Source organism: Phaethon aethereus (assembly GCF_964289735.1).
Source record: "Phaethon aethereus genome assembly, chromosome: 2".
NCBI lineage: Eukaryota > Metazoa > Chordata > Aves > Phaethontiformes > Phaethontidae > Phaethon > Phaethon aethereus.
Genome location: NC_138582.1, coordinates 24,649,806 through 24,671,070, shown reverse-complemented (window position 1 = coordinate 24,671,070; position 21,265 = coordinate 24,649,806). Strand labels below are relative to the sequence as shown.

Sequence of the window (21,265 nt, the reverse complement as noted above, 5' to 3'; positions counted from 1 at the left end):
GCTAAATGATGGTATTTCCTGTAAAAGTGGAGATGCTTCATCTAAGGTCATAGTGGAGAAAAAGAGGAACAAGAACTAACTTCCTGCCCTCCACCTCCCGATTCCCCATTGGAGGTTTCTCCTTCCATATCCAAGAAAGAGATATTATACACTTGGAATTAGAAGTTTGACCTACAGCTAGTAACTTATAGATAAGTTTACAAAGAGCAGAGAGCCACAGCATCCACCACTGCCTGTTTCTTGTTCTTATTTGTCAAAAGCAGAGTCAGGATTGCAGCCATCTCCTCTGACCTGCATGAGTCTGCTCAATCCAAGCTTTCAGAGCCCTTACATAACAGGGCAGCTATCTAAAAAGTGTTTGGGGCAAATACAGCTGGATCACCATATCACGTTTCCTCTTATGCTAAGCAGTAGCTGCACTTTAATTTTAAACACCAAGAAATACTTGATACAATTAATATGGACCTAGCATCACTGTACTGACAGTCTAGCAATACAACTTCTTTTGTGCTTATCATGAAAAACATAGAAGGCTTGTGGGCAATCCATCATAAGAAAATTACTTTTCATCAATGGTAAGACTGCAGAAACATGACACTTCCTGAGTGCAAAGAGAAATTTGCCATAGGAAGATGCATTCCTCCCTAATTCACAGACCAAGGGCTCTATGAAGCCTGCACCTTCCTTTTGGATGGGAAGTCTCCTCTCCACAGGAAGCTCAGCCTACTCCATGCATCAGCATAGAAAGGGGTGTGTGAGCAAAGCATCCCATAATACTTCTCCCTTCCTGACTATAAATGTAACAGGGATGCATATGAAGGCTCTTGTGATTTTCTTCCCCAACGTAAGAATTTTTTCACGGTGTCATCCAGATCAGTTACCTTTCCGTAATTATATTTGTCTGCTTCCACCATCTTCATCCATGGTTCTAGCAGAACAGTGAGGATATATTCTTCTGCTGGGTCAAAAAGATCCTCAAAAGCTGGGTCAATTTTCTGATAAATCATGTTTTTCTTACTCTGATGAAGTCCAATGTCCATACTGGCAGATGGAGCAATGTAAGTTGCATAAAGGAACTACAATAAAGCAAAAGAAAACTGTTTCTTAGCCATCATCCATTCCAATGGTCACAGTCCAGTGAAGGAGAGAATTAATGCCTATTTGTGCCCCACTGTATATTCTGAACATATACCTGATTACACCTGCCTTGTTTTTACCCATAATTACTGTCTTGTCCAAAATTCAGTCATTACCATAGCTGACCTCCCTGTCATTTTTACTTCTACTTCTTAAAATGGTTAGATCACAAAATAATGCTTAATGTAATTTTTGCTTGGAGATATTTGGCTGATTCTTAGTTAGATTCAGATAACCACAATCATTACAAGAACTGCACTCTTCATGAAGTCGTATTGTTGTTTTGCAGAACATGTGCTGGGCCAACTTGTGAAGGAATCTTACTTCTTCTGAATAGATGGGAATTTGTAAATTTAAGGTTAAAATAAATGAAAATTTCTACGATTTCATTCTGTGTGGAGATTCCCTTGCACAGTTCTTCGACTGATGAGACTCCGTTATGGTACAGGATCCGTAGCATGAGATACCACCACCACAACTGAGATCTAAATCCTTAGCAAAGCAAGGACTACAGTATGCTTTTTTTATGAAGAACACAGAGTTTACCATTCAACATGTACAAACAGAAGACAGCTGATCCTGGAGAATGTTTCCTTCTCACCAGCAGCTCATTCTTGAGTAATTTTTTTATTTATTTCAAATGATTTTTTTCCTGAATAGTCCCCTAAGTCAAATTCTTGTTTTTCAAATGTTTCATAAATTGCCATGAAAAAGAACATTGAAAACTCAGAGAAAAACACTTTCTTCCAGGAATATCTTTCTAACGTAATGATTCTGGCTGCAGCTAGGAACTCAAGTGAAAAAAGGTGCTGCCATAATAAATTTCATATACTTAATAAATATTTTCTCTTCTTCATGTTGTCAAAATCTAACTAATTTTCAGACATACGGTCAGGGGATCAGATGAGTAGCATAAACCAGAACTTCTCTCTAGGATGGCACTGAGGAGCCCATCTTTGCTATTTATTATCACAATTTTTACAATAAAGAATGCAGGTTTCTGATAATTCTGATTTTCCTTATGTTGCTAAAACACAGCTGTAACTAGCAGATGTACAAAGCAGTAGAAAAGAAGAAAATAATGTATTTACTCTGTGTTCAAGCAATAATAAAATCCTGTTGTGTTTAGATTTCAAGCACAGTGGGAGAATGTTTGACTACATTAAATAATTATGTTTCTGTTTGTTTTAAATCAATTTCTGACTTATTAGACCCCTTACTTTCAAACAGCAACAGTACCAGACTACATCCCTACTATTTTGGACCTTAACAATTTGAAACAGACCCTTTAGACTCTCCTGATATCGGGTCACTGAGGAATACAGGGCTACAATGGCTGACATCCATCTCCCAGTTATACATCCATCTCCCAGTTATACCTTGTTATGGTTACTATATTTACTGTCTATGCAGGATTTCACCCCCTTTTTACATAGATCTAATCACTGAAAACAAAAATAGTCTGTGGCTATTGTGGCCCACGTTATCAGTGCAATAAAGACCCCCAGGCATAAGGGTAAGGTCAAAGAATGAAGACATCCACGGGAAGAGTCCTCACTTAAGAACAAGACCACATTTATCCTAAATTATGCCCTTCTCAGCAAATCACCAAATACCTCTAAATTTAACAGAGACAATATTAATTGGATTCATAGTAATTTCAAAAGTTGGAAGTTATTTTGAAGAACCTTAACACTAGTAAATTTTCAGTTACATCATGTTCTAGTCTGATCCAAAACATTTAACATATAAAATAGCCAAATTAGAAGGGACCTGTCCAATGATATAAAGATCTGGTATCTTTAAAAATAGACTTTTTAAAGAAGGGTTAACAATTTTATTCATCATTAGGGCTACATTGCTCCACCTGTTATGACTCATAAAACCACACAAGGGATCTGTAAATTGGTGAAAAGGGTACAAAATAGGTCCTCCGTATTTTAACACACATTTAACATGGTTCCTTAAATGGTTGATCATTTTTAGCAAGATTTTAAGAATAAAATCAAAACAAACACTCCACAAGTTTCTTGGGTGGAACTCTTCTTTCCCCTATGATTTTTGTATGAAATGGGTTAACCTGAGTGTATTTGCTACTCTTCTTTAGAGCTGACAAAAATATCAGCCTCCAGAGTCAGAAATTGCCCAGACTAAGGAAACTTTGGCCAAAAGCTATTGACAATCTGCTCATATACACACAGTTGTAATATATTGCCGTATTAGGGACTGACTGCCTTTGCAGGCTGCTCTACCTGCAGAACTGCCCCCAGTCCTACATAATTTCACATGCAAAACTGGAGCATAGTGAAGACAGACTTTTTTTTCCAGAAACCATAGTTAGGGCTGGTAATACATGTGAAGCAGAAATTTAAAGGTGGTTAAGTTACCTATAGGAGTGCACTTTTCCAAACTCAAAGGACCAGACTCTCAGTGCTGTGATCGGGATGGCCTCTTCACTTTTGAAGGGTGCAGATTTACAGTGTCTGAGGATTTGACGTGATGCCATCTTTTTGCTTAAATTCTTGTGAGAATTCATTGCTATGGGATCTGACCCACCAAGTAAACAGATCGCATCAAAGTGACAAAGTGAATGTATGCACTTGCAGATAGAGGAGAAACGAGAAGGAGCCTTCATCCCTGTGTCCCTTTCTGAGGGTTCGCGCACATCTGTAGATCTGCACTGATTTGAATGCAAGGACTGCAGGAAAACTAACTGCAAAGAGTTCTAGACATGCCCCAAAAGAGGAAAAGGGTCTGTGTTCACGACCTTCAACACTGGGCGGTGAAGCTAGAAAGATATAGGGGGAATATACAATGTATAATTTAAAAAGGAATTCATAGACTTTCTTGACTCCCATGTCACGGAAGTCTTGTGGTTTTCTGAATCTCAGTGGAATAGTGAAACTGTTATATTGACCAATCTCCTAAAGGATCAACAGGAAAAAAATTACATTAAAGGAACTTAAAAGCTATCAAATTCATACCAAAATCTTAAGCATGTGACATCAAGTGCACATCATACTTCATTTCTTCAATGTTTTGTTCCTTTTGTAAAACACAGAGAACTTTCCTACCTGCCAGCTATACATTTTCCTATAAATGTATTAGAATAAGTGATGGATTGAACCCAAAACCCTATCTGGAAACTTGGTCAGAGTTTGCATCTTGAAATTACTTATAATGGCACAAATCTGAAGATACAAAATGCTTTGGAAATTCAGGTTAAGACTTTGGCCTCATTTATGACTTTCCAAATCAGGGATTGTTCAGGCCTTGGGTTTTGGTGTGAATTCATCCCTAGATGAGAAGGCTTTGGTAAGCAATCTCAGAATGACTAGAGTGAAGCAAGAAACACAAAGAAGATTTAAGTCCAAGTGCTTTGTATTGCTGCCCAAAGGAGTGGATATTGCTCTGATCTAAATAAGGGGCTTGTGCAGCTGCTTGACAGAATCATATGATGGAAGAATGCAATGCACTGGCTGGTCTTAAATGGAAGGGCTAAACTGCCTTTACCCCCGTCATCACTTTCCACTAACATAAATCTTGTGTCTGATCCTAAAAGTTCACAGTAATGATAACTCGCTTTATCTAAATTAAATCTAATGTTAAAATACTGTACTTCCCATAACTGTATTAAATTTTCTAACTGTAAATAACTATTATTTTATACAATATGTGTTTCTTTATTGCTTTTCTTTCCCAATTTATTTTACACTCTTGTGTGTATGTTTATAGTGAATAACCATATATGTTCCTGGATGATTACTGGTACTCGTCGGTTTTCTTATCCATCAGATTTCATTCTCACCGTAGTTTCTTTCCCTGGATGAATGAATATACATCTTGGAATGCATTTTCTTACTCTATCAAAAAGCTTGAGATAAAAATGCCTAACAAATGAAACAATGAGTAGCAGATAAACAGCAATCCAGGTTTGCTCTTGTTTCTAACAGGAAGCAGACAGAACACATACAGAATACTCTGGATTTCTGTAATAAATAGTAAAATATAGATGACGATGTGTTGTGCGAATCTGATCCACATTCTCTTAGGAGTATCTGGAATGACTATCTTATTGTGCCAAAGGTGAGCACAGAATTTGGGAAGGCATCTCTTCCATAAGCAGACCCTGTAGATTGGATGCAGCTTGATGCTTCACCGTGTTCCAATGAAAACACGAATAATTTTTGTGCAGCCTTAAAAGGCAAGCTTGAGAATGATACCAAATGTTGCAGCACATGTGTTGATTTGTTATGTTACATTTCAGCTGTTAGTTATGCTAATGGAACAGTTTCACATATTTCATTTTGATATATTTACTTTCATGGCTATGTGTATGTAGGTCTCTGCAATTGCCTGGTAACACTGATTGTATGATGTTCTGCTGTCACCACCAGGCCAGCACTGGAAATAAGATACAAAAAGTAAAAAAGACCTGGGCCTTAATTTTCAGCCACGCAACCTCCGCAGAAGGAGTGTAAGCTGGTATGAAATGAAACCAAATTGAAAACCATCATGGACCATAACCTAAGATTTGACCTGCAACAAAACATATAGGGAAATGAAGACACAAGTCTAGATATGGTTGACTTTCACGCCTTTTGTGAGCAGGGTCCCTAGCCGCACACAGGCCTGGGCAGGTACAGGAGACAATCAGTCTTAGGGGCACAGGCAGTTGCCCTCAGCCTCAGGCCATAAGTAGGGCTGGAGGGGACAACAGCTACGTAGGGTAGTGTGTGACAGGAGAGAGGGGGGAATCCGTGCCTCGGCCTCTGCTTGGAGTTTTGTACAAATAACCCTGATTCAAGTGAGAATTCTGGACAAATATGCAAAAGTCTGTCATTTGCCCCAGAAAAACCTCCAAGTAGGAAAAGAAGACAAATTCAAGGAAGACCAGATGCTCGGTAACATAAACTATACAAAGAGATTATTCTCCACTGCTCTCTACAGTTATTTGTTCCAAAGACATGTGAAGTAGCTTTGCTCTATTACAGCATATATTGAAATATGCAGATAGGATGTACTCCTACACAAGGTTTACAGAGGAAAAACAGACCGAAGTTTCACAAAGTGATTTTAAAAGTTGCTTGGAATTCTTCTAATGATATTACACTGCTGCAGCGTCCTTCCCTGGCAGTATCGGACTATTCTGCAGTCGGTGACAGCCATCAGCACCCATGACCTGTGGTGAACCAGTTCACTTTTGTTTTATTCCCTGACTTAAAGTGCGTGCTCAATTAAGAATGCTCATTTATAGGAAATAACAGTTCTGCCTGACAGTAAATGAGGGTCTAAAGGTCAAATGGGGGGGATGACAACTGCAAAGAGAGCATAATGATGCCCTGACATTCAGTAAAAGAAAAACGACTGACACTGAAAGATCCATGTTCATTACTAAGTTCATTATCTGAGGTCCAGACTCTGAGACCTGCAATTCTAACCCACACAGGAGGTGGAAGGAAAGGTACAGCACGATTAGATGATTTAGAAAAAATATTATCTTTGTTGCTAACACTAAGCAGACAGTTTCCAAATACAACACAGAGTAGAAAAGGGGAGATTAGGTAAACTGAGTGTAATAGATAAAACTGGGAACAGGCAGCAGAGCCTAGAAATCAAACTATACACGCTTAACATTTAAATCAAGAAATTCCATGGAAACAATCCAAAGAGCTGCTTTTATTGTCCACAACCCAGATTTACTTTGGTGTGTGTTGTCAAGATTTGGAAACTTTTCTACTTTCTATCTTCTTTTCAGTCTTTACACTGAACAAACATATTTGTGAAGGGAAAACACATTATTTACAACTTACTTGAGCTTGCTTGCATATTTTAAAAGGATGAAGAGTTTCTTGGTAGAAAAGCTGATGATAAGCCTGTAGGTCAAACCAAAAGTACGCACTGTTCTTCCACAACTAGAGATGAAAAATATTGTGAGTTATTGCTACCCAAATATCACAGCTTTATAAAAGGTTGACTTTCCAATGCAAGTAATTATTTAGCCCCTTGGAGTCATCATAAATCAAGCTCAATTTAAGATGGATTTAATCTTCTGTTGCATACTGGCAGAAGGACAACATATTTAATGGCATAATCACTGTGATACTGTATCTTTTATTGTATCCTTTATGCATAATTGGCCATTAAAATTGTTAACATTGTAGTTAACGTTTGATGAGTAACCACATTTCAGTGGCATAAAGCCAGCACTAAAGAAGAAATGCTGATAATGGACATGCAGAATTTGTGCCATGGTGATATAGCATTTTGCAGCAATAACCAAAACAATTAAATATTGTGTACTTGACATATGTTACTGGGACTATCATTACATTTTTATTACATGCATTTCTGAAGCACAGAGTCTTGGCCTCATTTCACAAATTCAAATAAATATCAAAAGATCTTTCAGAAGAAGCACTCTAGATCTTTCCCTAAGTCTTGTCTTTTAATCATGTACTTATGGGGTTACCCTGAAAAAGTATCTGAAAAAAACCTGAAATACCCTGAAACACCCATCACTGGACAATTAAAGAAACTGTTCCAAAAAGATAGGGGCAAGGAACTTGGCTCCACAAACCGTAGCCTGCCAGCCCTGGCATATGAGTGAAATAAGATTTTGTCGACAGTGGTGGAGCCTAAGGAAACAATTTTCAAAGGAGTCTGGCACCTGCAAAGGCTAGAGGACATGTGGGTGGGTGCCTATCTCCAATGAAAAAATAAATTACTTTTATTTAGATTTCTATCTATACACATTTAACATTTTTAGCTGAAGGTATTCAGTTTTGGAAACATTAGCTCTTGCCTTCTGGTAGCCAAAGGCATTTCTAGCTACTGCTGCTGGATTCTGGATTGTGCCAGCGGTGAAACAATGTCCATCTTGATTGCATTCAAATCTCCCCTAAAGACTCAATTTTTCTGCAAAGCCACTAAACACTGACTCAGATTCATAACTTGTTCCAACCAATCCTCAGTTTACACCCAGCAATGGATGATGGATCTGCTGACTGCAGAGAAGAAATAGTGTTATATTTCTCAGAAATTCAAGAAGCTTCGTGGAAGCAGAAGAACGTTTTTAAAACATTAGAGATTTTGGACATCACTAACCCACCAAGTAAGAAGGAGGCAGATAATCATGAGTAATAGCACAGCAGATTTTCCATCTTTTTAAAAAATGTTTTTGTGGGTTAAGACCTCATTTTTTCTGCCAAGTTAAAGGCTAGTTTTTAAAAATGATTAGTCTTTTTTTATCCCTGATGGTACAATCAGATTTCCAATAGGTTTGAGACAGTTAGGATCTGACAGCTTGGTTAAGACCTGTCATTAGTTTGAATATACACATGAACAGTTTATTGTTGTTGAGGGATTGGAGTCTCACAAGTAATAATTCATCCAGTCATCAATCTTTCTTTCTCCCTTTTTTTTTTTTTTTTTTTTAGTCTGGCTGCCATCTATAACTTGGCATTCGGTCAATTGTGGACTAAATTATCACAGGGTAGGAAAATGCTCATACCTTATTCCCTGACTTCTCACAGAAGCGTGTGAAGTAGTAGCCTGCTCTGTTCTCCAAATAAAGAGACTGCAGCATGCTTTCTATTCGTGATCCCCCTAAGACAACACTGCCAGCAGCACTTTTCCCCTGGACAAATAAAATATAGTTATACAGCAAGGAATAATAGGCTTTCATTATTTTCAAATGTCAGTACGTTGCAATGGAGGGCCATGCAGTATGTTCAATTAGTATCTCACTCCAAGAAACTAGACTCCATTTTCTACTACATATGTAATTGATCGTAGCTCTCCCTACCATTTTCCCACTAAATATTCACATCCAATGGAATATGTCTGATGACTGAAAGCATGCAGAGTAGCAAAATGACCATAGCAACCCTTAGGTGGTTCCTTAATACTTGAAACAGAACAGCAAACCTGGCCTTAATTCCATCATTAACTCTTTAGCTCTGGATCTGGAGAATTCCAATGATACTAAACCATATCACTTAGCTGTCAGAAGTTCTCTCAGCTCAGGCTACTGTGTTTTGAATTAAGAGATGTTAACAGGTGGTTATTTGGTCAAGCCTCAAAATAATTAACTATCATAGAACAAAAGATGTGTCTCCTGGGGCTACATCACTGACATCAGCAACAAAATCATGAGCATTTTAGGGGGCAAGAAATCCATGCTCTTTACTGTGGCTAGCTCCTGGAGCATTTGAGGAAGAATACATCCATTTTGACAATGCTCACAGAGAAGCCAGAGGAGGTTACAAAGTAGTAAATTATCTTCTGATGATCACAAGGGAGAAACTTTGGCTGACTTGCCATGTCTGATAGCAGAAGTTGGAGCAGATGAGTGTGGTGGCTGACAACCAGCTTCTTTACAAACAGTAACAGGGATGGAGAAGGGCAGGAGGAAGCCAGACTTCTGAAGCAGAGTAGGGAGATCCCCCTCCCCAGTATGAAGTTAAACTATGAATCCCTGCATTCCCCTTTGCGTCATATTTGTGATGGCAAGTTGTGGGGTCCTGACTGTAGGTTCCATTCTAGCCCTGTAAGTGTAAATGGGTAGAGTTTTCCTCCCTCATCCAGAGGGAAACTCTGCATGATGAAAGTATATAAAAACTAATAGTTCATGGTGTGAACATTTCCTAAATATAAGTTTCTAACTGCAAAAATCCCCTAATTGCAAAGACTAGCCTTTTCTTCTGTCAGAATTAACAAAGAAAATGATCGCAGTGAAGTAATAAACAAAGTATGATTTTGATGTGAAAAGCAAACAATCATGTGCGCAAGCGATCAGCAAACTCCATGCATATGTAAACAGGCACAGATGTCATAATTTTTTAATTTTTTTTTAGTTGTGAGGCCATGGGTATCAATATCTCCGTGAAAAAGCAGGCTGTTTCAAGAACATTCCACAAAAGTGTATTTTTGTATTTTAAATTGCCAGATCTTGATGTCTCACATATTCGATTTCTCAGCATTTTAACAGTTATTGAGAAAAGGCTCTTCTGTGCAGTCTGTCCCTCCTGAGGTTTGCTGGATTGATGGCCTACTTAGCAGGCAATAATTCAACAAAGAATAGAATGAAGTACACAAGAAATAAAGAGGAACTGTACAAGTGAAGCATTTTCCTCTTATGAATTTTACTGTTTTAATGACTTTCTAAGGCAGATTCAGTTTTCACTATAAGTCTGGTATATTTTCCTAGGCAACAATTCCACTGAAGCCTTTATCCAGTGAGTTTTCTATAATAGCCCACTGAACACATCGTCACCATGGAGAAAATCAACACTTTCTAGTGAAAAGAAACCTCTGTATGTGCCATGACTTCGTATCAAATAAGTGACAGATACCACACAAAAAAATGCTGACATTCTAATTGTACCTCTGCATAAGGCATTGACATTCATATAATCAAACCGATTTCTCCCCATCATTGACTACTTCCTCTGTAATGCTACAGGATAAAATGTTTTAACCCATGATTCAAGACAACTAATATTTTCAAGTAGTACTTACTGGCAGCAGCTCAGCATAGGTGTACTTTCTGTGACCCTGGTATTTTGAGTCTTCGGTGTCATCCAAAGCTAAGAAATGAATCATGTCTCTGCTCACTGAGTTTGGCCTGGATCCACAAACAAACAAAATTTTCAATACATATTTAAGAAAAAGCTAGGACTGCTTATAAAATAAACAACTAAGAGAGGGCACAAGAGAGGTAGAATGACATAGTGAATAGTAGAGGAAAAAGTACGTAGGATTTCAAATTTATAATAAAAGTAAAAAATGTAGAGGAATACTTTTCCATGTGGCCCTGTGGAAATCACTGACACAGCATATCTTTGAGGGCAAGCACTTAAGACAGGTTAAAAGAATATGAATATATGTAGAGAATATCAACTATGACACAAGGGAGGGTAAAACATTTGTAGTTGGAGAAATAAACCCTTTTGCATTGTGGCACAGACAAATGAGAAACTAATCAGCCAGGAAGGAATGCTCCATGCATGCGATCTGTACCATAATTGTGCTTCACTAAGCAGATTATTGTATTAAAGAATGTTTGTATCCATGAAAACAGTAGGATTTAAAAGCCTTTCATAAAAATTCGAGGTATATTGGTGTGCAGAAAGATATATAAGGGACTTTTGCACTTACCACTTTCTACTGCTAGAAATGTCATCCCTTCGGGGGCTCTGACGTGATGGCAGGTTAGGTGATAATCTTGATGATCTCTTCAAAGAGAAATTTGGTGTAGCTTGTTTTAATAAAGTTGGTGGTGAGCTTGTTCTACTTTTCTGAAAGACATGACAGAAAAATAAGGCAATTTGATTTCCACCTTTGTGTTTTCTTAACATGTTCTCATTAACTACTCCAGAGTTTTCAGGACTACTTTTCCTTATCAATCACAATATGTAAAACTGCAAATTGCAAAAAGCTGCTCTGAGTATCTTGCAAGATTTTTCAGTACAACTTAATAACCACTATAGCTTAAAAATTACATTTTTAACAGGTAGGAATATGTTACATGCACTTTGTACAGAATTACAGAGGACGTCAGGTGGAAAGCATGTGAACATGTTTTGTGAATCTTTACAAAGATTATCTTAAGTAGCTCACTGTAAGACAGTTACAATCACTCGGACTAGGAGAGAAAGGGGGCATTCTGCCACACCATTGCGGACTTATTTTGAACAAAATCATGCTATGACTTTTTGGAGACACCAGTTGCATTCAGAGTTCCCTCAGAAATCCACCCAGAGTTGCTGCTCTTTCTAAGCTCTTGCAAGCACAGTGGATCTGGAAGATTCAAAAGTCCAAATTTCTCATGGGGGGGGCGGGGAGGGGAAAAGCATCAAGAAATGGTCCATCAGCTGATTCTGTGAGGTTCATGTGTGCCAAGTCATAGTTTTCTCCAAGTGCTGAACTCAACAAGGGCTGGAAAACCTGCAGAGTTAGGAAACTGTCTGCCTGACCTACAGCTAGTCCTGGGTCATTAGCACACTTTCACAGAATCACAGAATCATTAAGGTTGGAAAAGACCTTTAAGATCATCAAGTCCAACCATCAACCCAACACCACCAAGCCCATTAAACCATATCCTGAAGTGCCACATCCACACGTTTTTTGAACGCTTCCAGTGATAGTGACTCCACCACCTCCCTGGGCAGCCTGTTTCAATGCTTGACTACTCTATCCATAAAGAAATTTTTCCTAATACCGAGTCTAAACCTCGCCTGGCACAACTTGAGGCCATTTTCTCTCGTCCTATCACCAGTTACTTGGGAGAAGAGACCAACACCCACCTCACCACAACCCCTTTCAGGTAGTTGTAGAGAGTGATAAGGTCTCCCCTCGGCCCTCTCTTCTCCAGGCTGTGCTGCTAGATCCTCAATATTGCAGGTCTGAGAATTCCAAGCTAAAACATCTATCCAAAACACTTATTAAATTGCCAGGATGTAACTGAGAGGATAATTTGACTCAGTTTATAGCAACCTGTTGCATAAAGTGTAGTAAAATTTTGTTGCATTTTTATACATAACAACAGACCAGCTTGCTAAATCTTAGCTTCCTAAGTACCATATTCTTGTTCCACTGAATTCAAGGAGTTTTATCATTATTTTTTGATGGGACAAGGCTTTGTTTTTCAATGTTATGATCCTACCTACCTGAGGAAGGGAAGGTGGTATCCTGGGCATGCAAGACTTAGGTGTCAATGGTAGCAATGATACTATTTGTGGAAAAGGATCAATGTCCACCCTTGGTCTCTCTTGGCATGTGTGCCAGAGCTTCAGTTTTGCACTGGCAGTTTCTATTGCTGTTGAATGAGTGACACAAAATCTGGGACCCCTAGGGAAAAAAAAAGCTGATAAGTGGAACTTTCCCAAAACATGAAGTAGTGGGCTATTTGGCTTCCTCCCCCACCCCCGATGGTGTTTACTGTATCAAGTTATGGTGCTATATGCACCTAGAATTAAAAATCAGTTAGTATTAAAGGTATGTATAGACATTGCACTCTTCCAAATCTAAAACCAAGCTACACATAAATAAACTTAGGTTGCAAATTCTGCACCATTACAGAGTTGCCTTTGTATGAGTCTGCAGTAGGATATGCCCCATCCATCCTACAGCTAAGAACAGGAAAGGATTGTAGGTCACGGGACATAGACCATAACTCTCATGAAGCTCCACAGCAAAGTTCACAATTGCAGGTATTTGTTTATGCCTCCAATTTGTTGATCCCTCTTGGGGAGGAGAGAAGACCTTCAAAAATTTAGCTTATGTTTTGGAAACAGGTTAAAATTTGTATTCTCACTTAAGCTGTCAATATGTAAAAGACATTTTGTATGACAGACATTGAACAGTAAAGTCTCAGGGTCAAATTCCACATAGATGTATACACAGAGCATCCTCAGAAACTTGAGAAGGGCAATATGGGGAATAGGTTAGGACAGAATTAACCTTCTATGCCTGGAGGGGTTTCTCTACCCTGCAGCCTAAAGTTTAGTTGAATGGTATCCTAGGCAGCTATACACAAAGTAGCTCAGATGATCTGGCAGTAAAACAACAAGGACTCAGTAAGGCAGATCATCTACCTGGCTTCTCATCAGATTGCAGTGTAGTTTAGACTCAACTGAAAATTCAGAGGCAACATCTGCTAGTATTTACAATGACATTGCTTCCCATAATTGTGATGGGATAAATGAGATTAAATAGACCTAACAGGCTTATCAAAGAGAAGGGAAATTTGTTAAATAATAGAATCTTAGTTCATGTTCATTTTTTCATACCAGTAAAGAAGTAGCGGTTTCACTACTTCAGGCTGAATCTGTCTTAAATGCCTTGTATTCCACTGATCTCCATGCAGTAGGTCAAGCCTGAGTAACACTTCCGAACTGAGGAAATAGTCTCCACTGCTCAGCAGATACAGTTTTTTCATCTTACTGAGTTGCCTTAAGTCAACAGAAATAGTCATAAGCATGCATCAGATGCTATACAGAACCAAGTACAGTTCATCCTGCTGGTTAAACTGCTGTCATGCAACATGTTTTTAATTGCAAGTGCCAGAAGCCAAAACAATTTTTCTGCAAATTAGAGACAGGTTGTGTGTAAGATAAAATGTACAGTGCTTTAGAATAGACAATCTGAATCCAGCAGAGCCTTTCATTAAAGCAGTTTGTCATACTGAATGCCCTACTTGTGAATTTAAGTTCTTTTATTCCTTTTTCCTTTCTGTTGCCATCTGTTTTCCAAATCTTTTTCTAACAAAGCCTTAATACTACAGCGATTCTGACTTCATGTAGGCTTTGCAAACACGACCCTGCAAAAAGAGTTCAGCTTCAGCAGAGTAATTCCTGGCTTACCTTGTCAGGACACTCATGATTACTTTAATTGTGTCTGTTCTATTCAAACATTACAATTTATTCTGAAATCTCAAAACCTGCATTGCTCTACCTGGGTTACAAGTTTTAAAACAATGGGAATAACTGTTAAATAATGGGAAGTACCTTTGCTGCCTTGTGGTGTCCTTATGAGCCTTTAGTCTTTCAATATCCATCCAGAGCCACCAGTACCTCTCCCCAAGTGTTCCTTTAATGAACTTCTTGAATCTTTCAAACTCGTGTCTGTTGCCAGTGCCATAAGTCCTGTGACTAATACACCAGGCAGCCCTACTGTCTGCCCCATCACTTTCAGAACTTGATCTTAAGCTTACTTCTTCAGTGTCTCGTTCTCTTACATCTCCCTTGGAGTCCAAGACAGTGAATGGAGAAGATCTTTGGGAAAAGAGTGACTCTGCAGTACCACGGGCAAATTCATTATTTGCTAATTCATGTATAAACATTTCAGGCTGTTTATGGAAATCCACTTCACTCTCAGTGTCAGCAGCTGGCTGGTGGGTCAGTTCTGAAACAAGATCCTTCATTACAAATTGAGTATAAGCTGGTATGAATTCTTCCGGTGTCTGAAAAGTTGTGCTTTCCTGTCCATTTTCTTCTTTTGCTGCACTGTCCCATTTCGGGTCTAGATAAACTCTTAAGTGAGAGTGGGAAGGAAGCTCAGCAATGGCCACAGAAGAGCTCTCCTCAGCCTCTCTGGTTCTCTCCCTAATAATGTCAGCTTTTGCTGATGCTGTCCTTGAAGGGGAAAGGAAGCTCCATTGGTGGCATTCCTTAGACAAGGAACCTGCTTCTGCATGAAATCAGAAAAGATCATTGAACACCCTTTTGATTCAGGACTGTTCTCTTACATATCAACATTTCCAAGTTAAAAAATGCAACATATTTGTGTTGTGCTGCTGCAGAGCAATCAGACCACGTCACACTGCAGAGCTGGGAACAGCAGAAGTGCTCCTGCTGTTGCTATCTGGCTAGAAGCTCAGCCCCATGGCTCAGAAACTCATTCCCTGCTGAATTCCAGCAGAGCCAATTGTCTTGTTTACTCAGCTGAGCATCCCAGCTCCTCAGCACTTGTTAAACCACCTTGCTGGGCTGAAAGGCCTGGTTTCTTCCTCAGCTTTTGGTCATAGTTTGATGATAATCACAGTATGTAGCAGGACTAGTTTTTCTTTAGGCCTGAGGAAGCTAGTAAGTGATAATTCTTTGTCTACTTACATTTATTATTGCAAAAGACTAAAACATTGAACAAGCCTCTGTCAGTTGGGTAAAATCTTAACGTACATAGAAGTACAACAAAACAAATTATTATATTAAAGGCTCTGGAAATATTTAACAATTGTGCAGTCCAATCTGCCACCCAGAAATGACTCCTTTCTATTTAGAGATGTTTCATAACTAACAAGTTCAGAAGAGTGACCAGCCCTGGTATTTTGGTCTACACTTCTCTACTTAATTACTTTTACCCTACTCCTCATCATCCCCACACTATTAAGCATGCCCTGCCACCCTGGCCCACTGAGAAAGAAACTTACTGCTTTAGCTTGCTCAAATATCTTTTCTGCTTCTGCCAGACTTATAGCAAATCAAGTACTTCTGGAGCATGTCAGCAAAAATGACCTTGACTATACATACTGCTTAGCTAGGTTAAAGCTGCTGTCACTGCAAGTCAGTCCTGTAAAAACCGAGCAGAATAACTACAGATATTGTGAACAGCAGCAGAATCTAAGTGAAAGTAAGACAAAAACAAAGTCATAATTCAATTGTGGCTCTACAATATCTTCTTATCAATCCAGTGTTTAAACTATAATCTGCATCTTCTGTATTTCCCTAAAGCTAAGGTGTAGGCTTTCATACTCCTATTGTATCAGTAAGGCAAAACATTGTCAGTGAGGACACTGCTACAACCTCTGAGCACATGAACTACATCAAGCTGTGACAGAAGATATCTAAATCTCTCAGATCACTAAATTCACATTTGTAATGTTATCAGCCTGTGTAACCCTCTATGGCAGCCTAGTCAATAAATGGCAATGGCAGTTAGACGTTCCTTCCATCTTCCTCCAAAAAAAGCCACATCAAACCAGTGCTGGCCACTGTCACAGACAGACACTTGGATTAGGAACATGGCATAGAAATCCCCTGCTCTGCACTTACATCATTTGTGTGTAAGTACACATGGCACAATATGTTGATGCTAATATAAAAATTAGTGTAATTTAAAATATCTTTTCTTATTTCTAAACTATTTCAAATGTTTTCACTTGACAAAGAAAAATCATAGCTTCTCAACACAGTTCTGTGAAATTGAACATGAAGAATGATTTCATAGGACCTGAGGCAATTAGGGAGAGAGATATACAGCTCTTGAGCAATCAAAAGCCAAGCGGCTCAGGGTTTGGCTGACGACATTAATTGATAACCCTGATCCAACAGAAGCAGTAAGCAAGGAATTCAAACTGGATTGTCCAAGCAAATACCTTCAGCTATTGAACTCTTTCTAATTGCAGGCTGGCTCTGAGGAACCTAGCTGATGCCCTTTATTGCTTCCAGTGCCTGACCCCCTACACCAAGTGAATACTGTGCCTTAAAAAAGTTTTCCTACTGAAAGAATGCTGGATTTCCCACGAAACAAGTGTAAAGAAGAATAATAAGCACATGCAAAATCAGGGTCTATGTTATAAAATAAAGTTTTCAGTGAGGAGATGTGAAATATTCATTGAGGCAAAATGCTGTTGACTGCAGGACAACTGCAGCAAAAGAAGAGGACAGAGGGGCTTTCCATAGGCCTGTGCCCAGCCCACCGTAATGCACAGCTACACTACATTACGACGCTCTGCAAGAATGGTGCATTTGTGACCTCTCTGCTCGAAGCACTGCAAAAATTAGTGGTAGAGTCACGAGCTGCAAACAAGTGTGACTTGAACAACTTCATTAATAATCCATGCATCAGCAATATATTTCCTGGGGTGATCCTCGTAGATCTGGGGAAGAAGAAAGACTTCTGAAGTTACCATGTCTTCCAATTTTCCATTCAGCCAGTGGACTCCGAGGTCCCAGCAGTACAAGTCTCAAAGTGGAATCGTTGCTTTTTCCTCTGAGAATGAGGGAGAGAGAACTCCTAACATATGAGCTGGGACTTCTCTGTTCATCTTGCTACTGCCTACAGAGCAGAAACAAGGCTATGCAATCAGGCATGTCCATATGTGCACCTGTATGTTCTCTCCCAGTAACATTGAAACCTGCTGAACAATCTCAGTTAGGTTTGACAGATAGACAGCAGTGTCACAAATGAATACATTCTATAAGAGTCATAAAAATTGGCAGCCGAAAGGCCTTTAAGTGCCCAACATAAATACCCTAGGAAGATGGCTGCAACACAATCATACATTATCAAATACGCAAAGAGTCCAGAGAAGAAAGTCTTTCAAAACACATCAAATGAAGAAAAAACAAAACCAAACCTCAGCTGAAACTTACAGACATATATGAGACAGAAATATGTAAGAAAAGAGTCTTCTACTGTCACAAAATTACTTGGCTACTAACTCAAATTTTCATTTAATGTTGTGGCTATGGAAAGAAACAAATCCCCATCTGAAGCCCAAGATACCATGTGATATTCAGAAGGTAATAAGTGGAGTTAGCAGCAATTCCCTGGAATGCCTTCTCTTTCCACCTAGTCAGAGTTGTGTTATAAATACTGTGTCTGAGCCCCTGTTACTTACCCAGAAGGATACCTTTTTCACTTAATGAATCGTCTCTTTCATGCTGCCCAGGCAAACACTGAATATCTTGAATTTGACGAGAAGCTACAGGATGTATAAATGAATCTGTAGTTTTCATGGATTCACTTTGTTTTGCTAACGTAAACCAATCCTTTGTCTGAGAAACTGTAGCCTAGGAAAAGAAATATCATAGAATAATTCAAATTTCTCTGTTTATTGCAGTGTTTCTGAGAGCAAAGGGCTTACTGTAATTCTGTGGAGTCTCTTTGTGCAGATTTCTGTAATGATCATTCCCAGTGAAGACAGCTGTATGACAGTAGCTGAGCATACTTGTAACACAGCTTCTGTTTAAGCTGTATTACAAGCCATCAACATTCTATAGCACAAAGAACTTTGAAAATAAGGGATATTCAGAGAATCAGTTGTCCAATTAGGTTGTGACCTCAGTCACAATAATTTAATCCAATGCATTCAATCTATCTTGATGTTACACCCACTAAACGTGTTTATTTTACCTGGCCAAGTGATACGTAGAACTTTTTCATAGTCAATGAAGTGTCATCCTCCTCAGGAGGGGGAGAACTTGGGTCTTGCTTCCTTATCCAGGGATAGTAGTCACTATCTATAATGAAATTAATGCCAGTATTGCTCCATTCTACTTGTGATATCAATTTAGCTAGCCTGAAATTAAATATTGAGACAAGAAAAGAGCTAATTTTAGCTTTTAATCAGAGAAACAGTTGATTTTTCCCCAGAAAGGCAATAAAAACCATGATCAATCTAAAAAAAAATTGCTACAGAGAACTTCATTATCTGTTTTATTATTTCACCCTTCGCCTGCTGTCACATATGTAAATGCCAGTACTGTCATTCCATAGCCCACCAGCTTTACAGATGGTGGCCTGCTTTGCATTATCAACCTTTACCAGTAAAACTGATTTCTGTCAGGATGACCTTGCATGTAGCTATGCAGTCCCAAGCCCTGCCAAGAAGCCCTTAAACATTTTGATCACTAAAATGGAACTATTCTCCCAGATTGCAGAAGCCCTGTATCACCACCAGACACTACATTTCCTGTTCCTGATAGAAGCAATCTTCCAGCAGCGATGCCACAGCAGTGATCATACTAATTGAGCCTTCAGATGATAACAAGACAGCTGGCGCTATCTTGTTCAGCTGGCTGCTGTATGAGGCCTTCATGGTACTGAACAGCACCTTGTGTTAGCGTGAACCTCGCCATGTTCAGGAAAGCCAATCTTAGAACCACATGATGATAATGAGGATGCTCTGGGCTCAAAAACTGGGGCAGAACTCAGTTAAGTTAGAAAGCAGTACAAAACCAACCAAGGTGCATGTGAAGGGAAGACAAAGCCTATGCCTGAGCCTACGACCATGAGTGAATGCCCGGTTTTGTTTGCCCCCACTGTTTGAGGGCAAATAGGATTTCATTCTAGGGTTGGGGAACCTTCATCTTTAAACACAAGGTTCCCTTTTAGCATCTCAGCTTATCTTGATCCTGATTCAGGAAAGCAACTTAAACCACTGATGTAAATGGAAATTAGGTACATGCTTAAAGTTGGTTTTATGTAATTATCTTAGGTAACTCTGCTTGATCAAAGAAATACTTTGCTATAGCAGAAGATCAAAGTTAGTGTTTCATGAGGCCCAGATACGTGTAAAGCAGGCTGCTACTAAAGGTAAAATGGAGCGCTCTTTCATGGTTTAGTTGTTCTTTGCACAGTTTTCCCCTCGAATTTAAGTGCAGTCTTCAGGATACTGGAAGTTAAACTATTTTGAAATTTTTAATGTAGAAATGTATATCCCAGTAACTAGTCTGTCATTACAGTCAGCAAACATGAGTTTTGTGAACCATACTGCCAGGCTGCCTCTCCTTTTAGGAGCCCTGAAACACACTAAAATTATCAGCATCTAGACACAACCTTGAGGGATGTAGAGGCAGATCCTCCCAACAAGCACACTAAACCTCCTGAACATCTGCTGAAAGGACATCTGGAAAAATATAGCAAGTGTTTAACAGTAAATCATCCAACTATGCCATGGCATCCCACAGAGAACCTTGCAAAAGGAAGTCTAACAGTGGGCCTAAAGACACAAAACTAGTAATTGAAATAAAAAGGACTGGCTGTTTTTTCCAAATAGATTCCATGCATTCACAACTTCCACTTACATGGTTTGCATATTGATTAGAGAAAGATGCATTGCTACCATGATATCTGTCTGGAACAGAGATTCAGAAATCAGTAAAACCCCACTGTTCCTCTCTTTGTAATGGTGTAATATAATATGTAATTAATGGTCAAGGAAAATTACAGAATGATGAGTGAAAAAAAGTCACTGATTTTACTTTATCCGGGTCACTAAAATGCTAAAATTAAACAAACGGGACTAGAGGTCAGAGAAAACATATTAAGGGTACTGTCAGGATGAATTAAACACAAGAGAAAAATGTACAAAATTAAAACTGAGAGACAGCATAAAAGGTTGCAATACCTGTATTCAAAGTAACAGTCGCTTTCTAGAAATGCTGGAAGCCTTTCTTTCTTAATCCACTGAATTGCTTGTTCTCGATCAAGGCACTATTAAAAAGAAAGGCCAAGGATTTGCAGTATTCTTGACTTTCTTGTTTTGTTTGCCATGTAACTGATTCTCTCCATCCCTCTTCTACAGAAGCATTGTCTCAGGAAGACAAATATACTGTGAACGTCACCTTTGTTATCCAGTTTAGCTTTAATCATGCTGGGACAACTGAGTTAGTTTACTTTCCTATTAACAGCAAAAAAAAATCTAGATCTGATTTCACCTATAAGAGTACAAGTTTTTTAACAAATCATGGGTGTTTTTTCTTCAGAAATAATGTGTATGTGAAGCATGTTTCACTGTACAATTCCAAGTGCAAATTAGATGCTCATAAATTTTCTGCAATAGGAAACTGCTAATTTTTCTGACTTCATCATATTTTATAAATAACCACTATTACATTTT

General features: G+C 38.8%; 1 protein-coding gene across 1 annotated transcript in view; it reads right to left on the bottom strand.

Moving 5' to 3' along the window:
• Positions 1–21,265, bottom strand: part of RGS22 (regulator of G protein signaling 22) — a gene marked incomplete at its 3' end in the record, with an annotated part of 72,611 nt that overhangs the window by 35,663 nt on the left and 15,683 nt on the right. The window contains exons 5-15 of the mRNA XM_082015072.1: positions 20,774–20,859; positions 18,778–18,943; positions 18,263–18,434; positions 14,649–15,330; positions 13,932–14,093; positions 12,810–12,990; positions 11,299–11,438; positions 10,660–10,765; positions 8,651–8,776; positions 6,951–7,052; positions 882–1,076 (exon numbers count right to left, since the gene is read on the bottom strand). Of these exons, the coding sequence (XP_081871198.1) occupies positions 882–1,076; positions 6,951–7,052; positions 8,651–8,776; positions 10,660–10,765; positions 11,299–11,438; positions 12,810–12,990; positions 13,932–14,093; positions 14,649–15,330; positions 18,263–18,434; positions 18,778–18,943; positions 20,774–20,859 (2,118 nt within the window). The remainder of the gene's footprint in view (positions 1–881; positions 1,077–6,950; positions 7,053–8,650; positions 8,777–10,659; positions 10,766–11,298; positions 11,439–12,809; positions 12,991–13,931; positions 14,094–14,648; positions 15,331–18,262; positions 18,435–18,777; positions 18,944–20,773; positions 20,860–21,265) is intronic.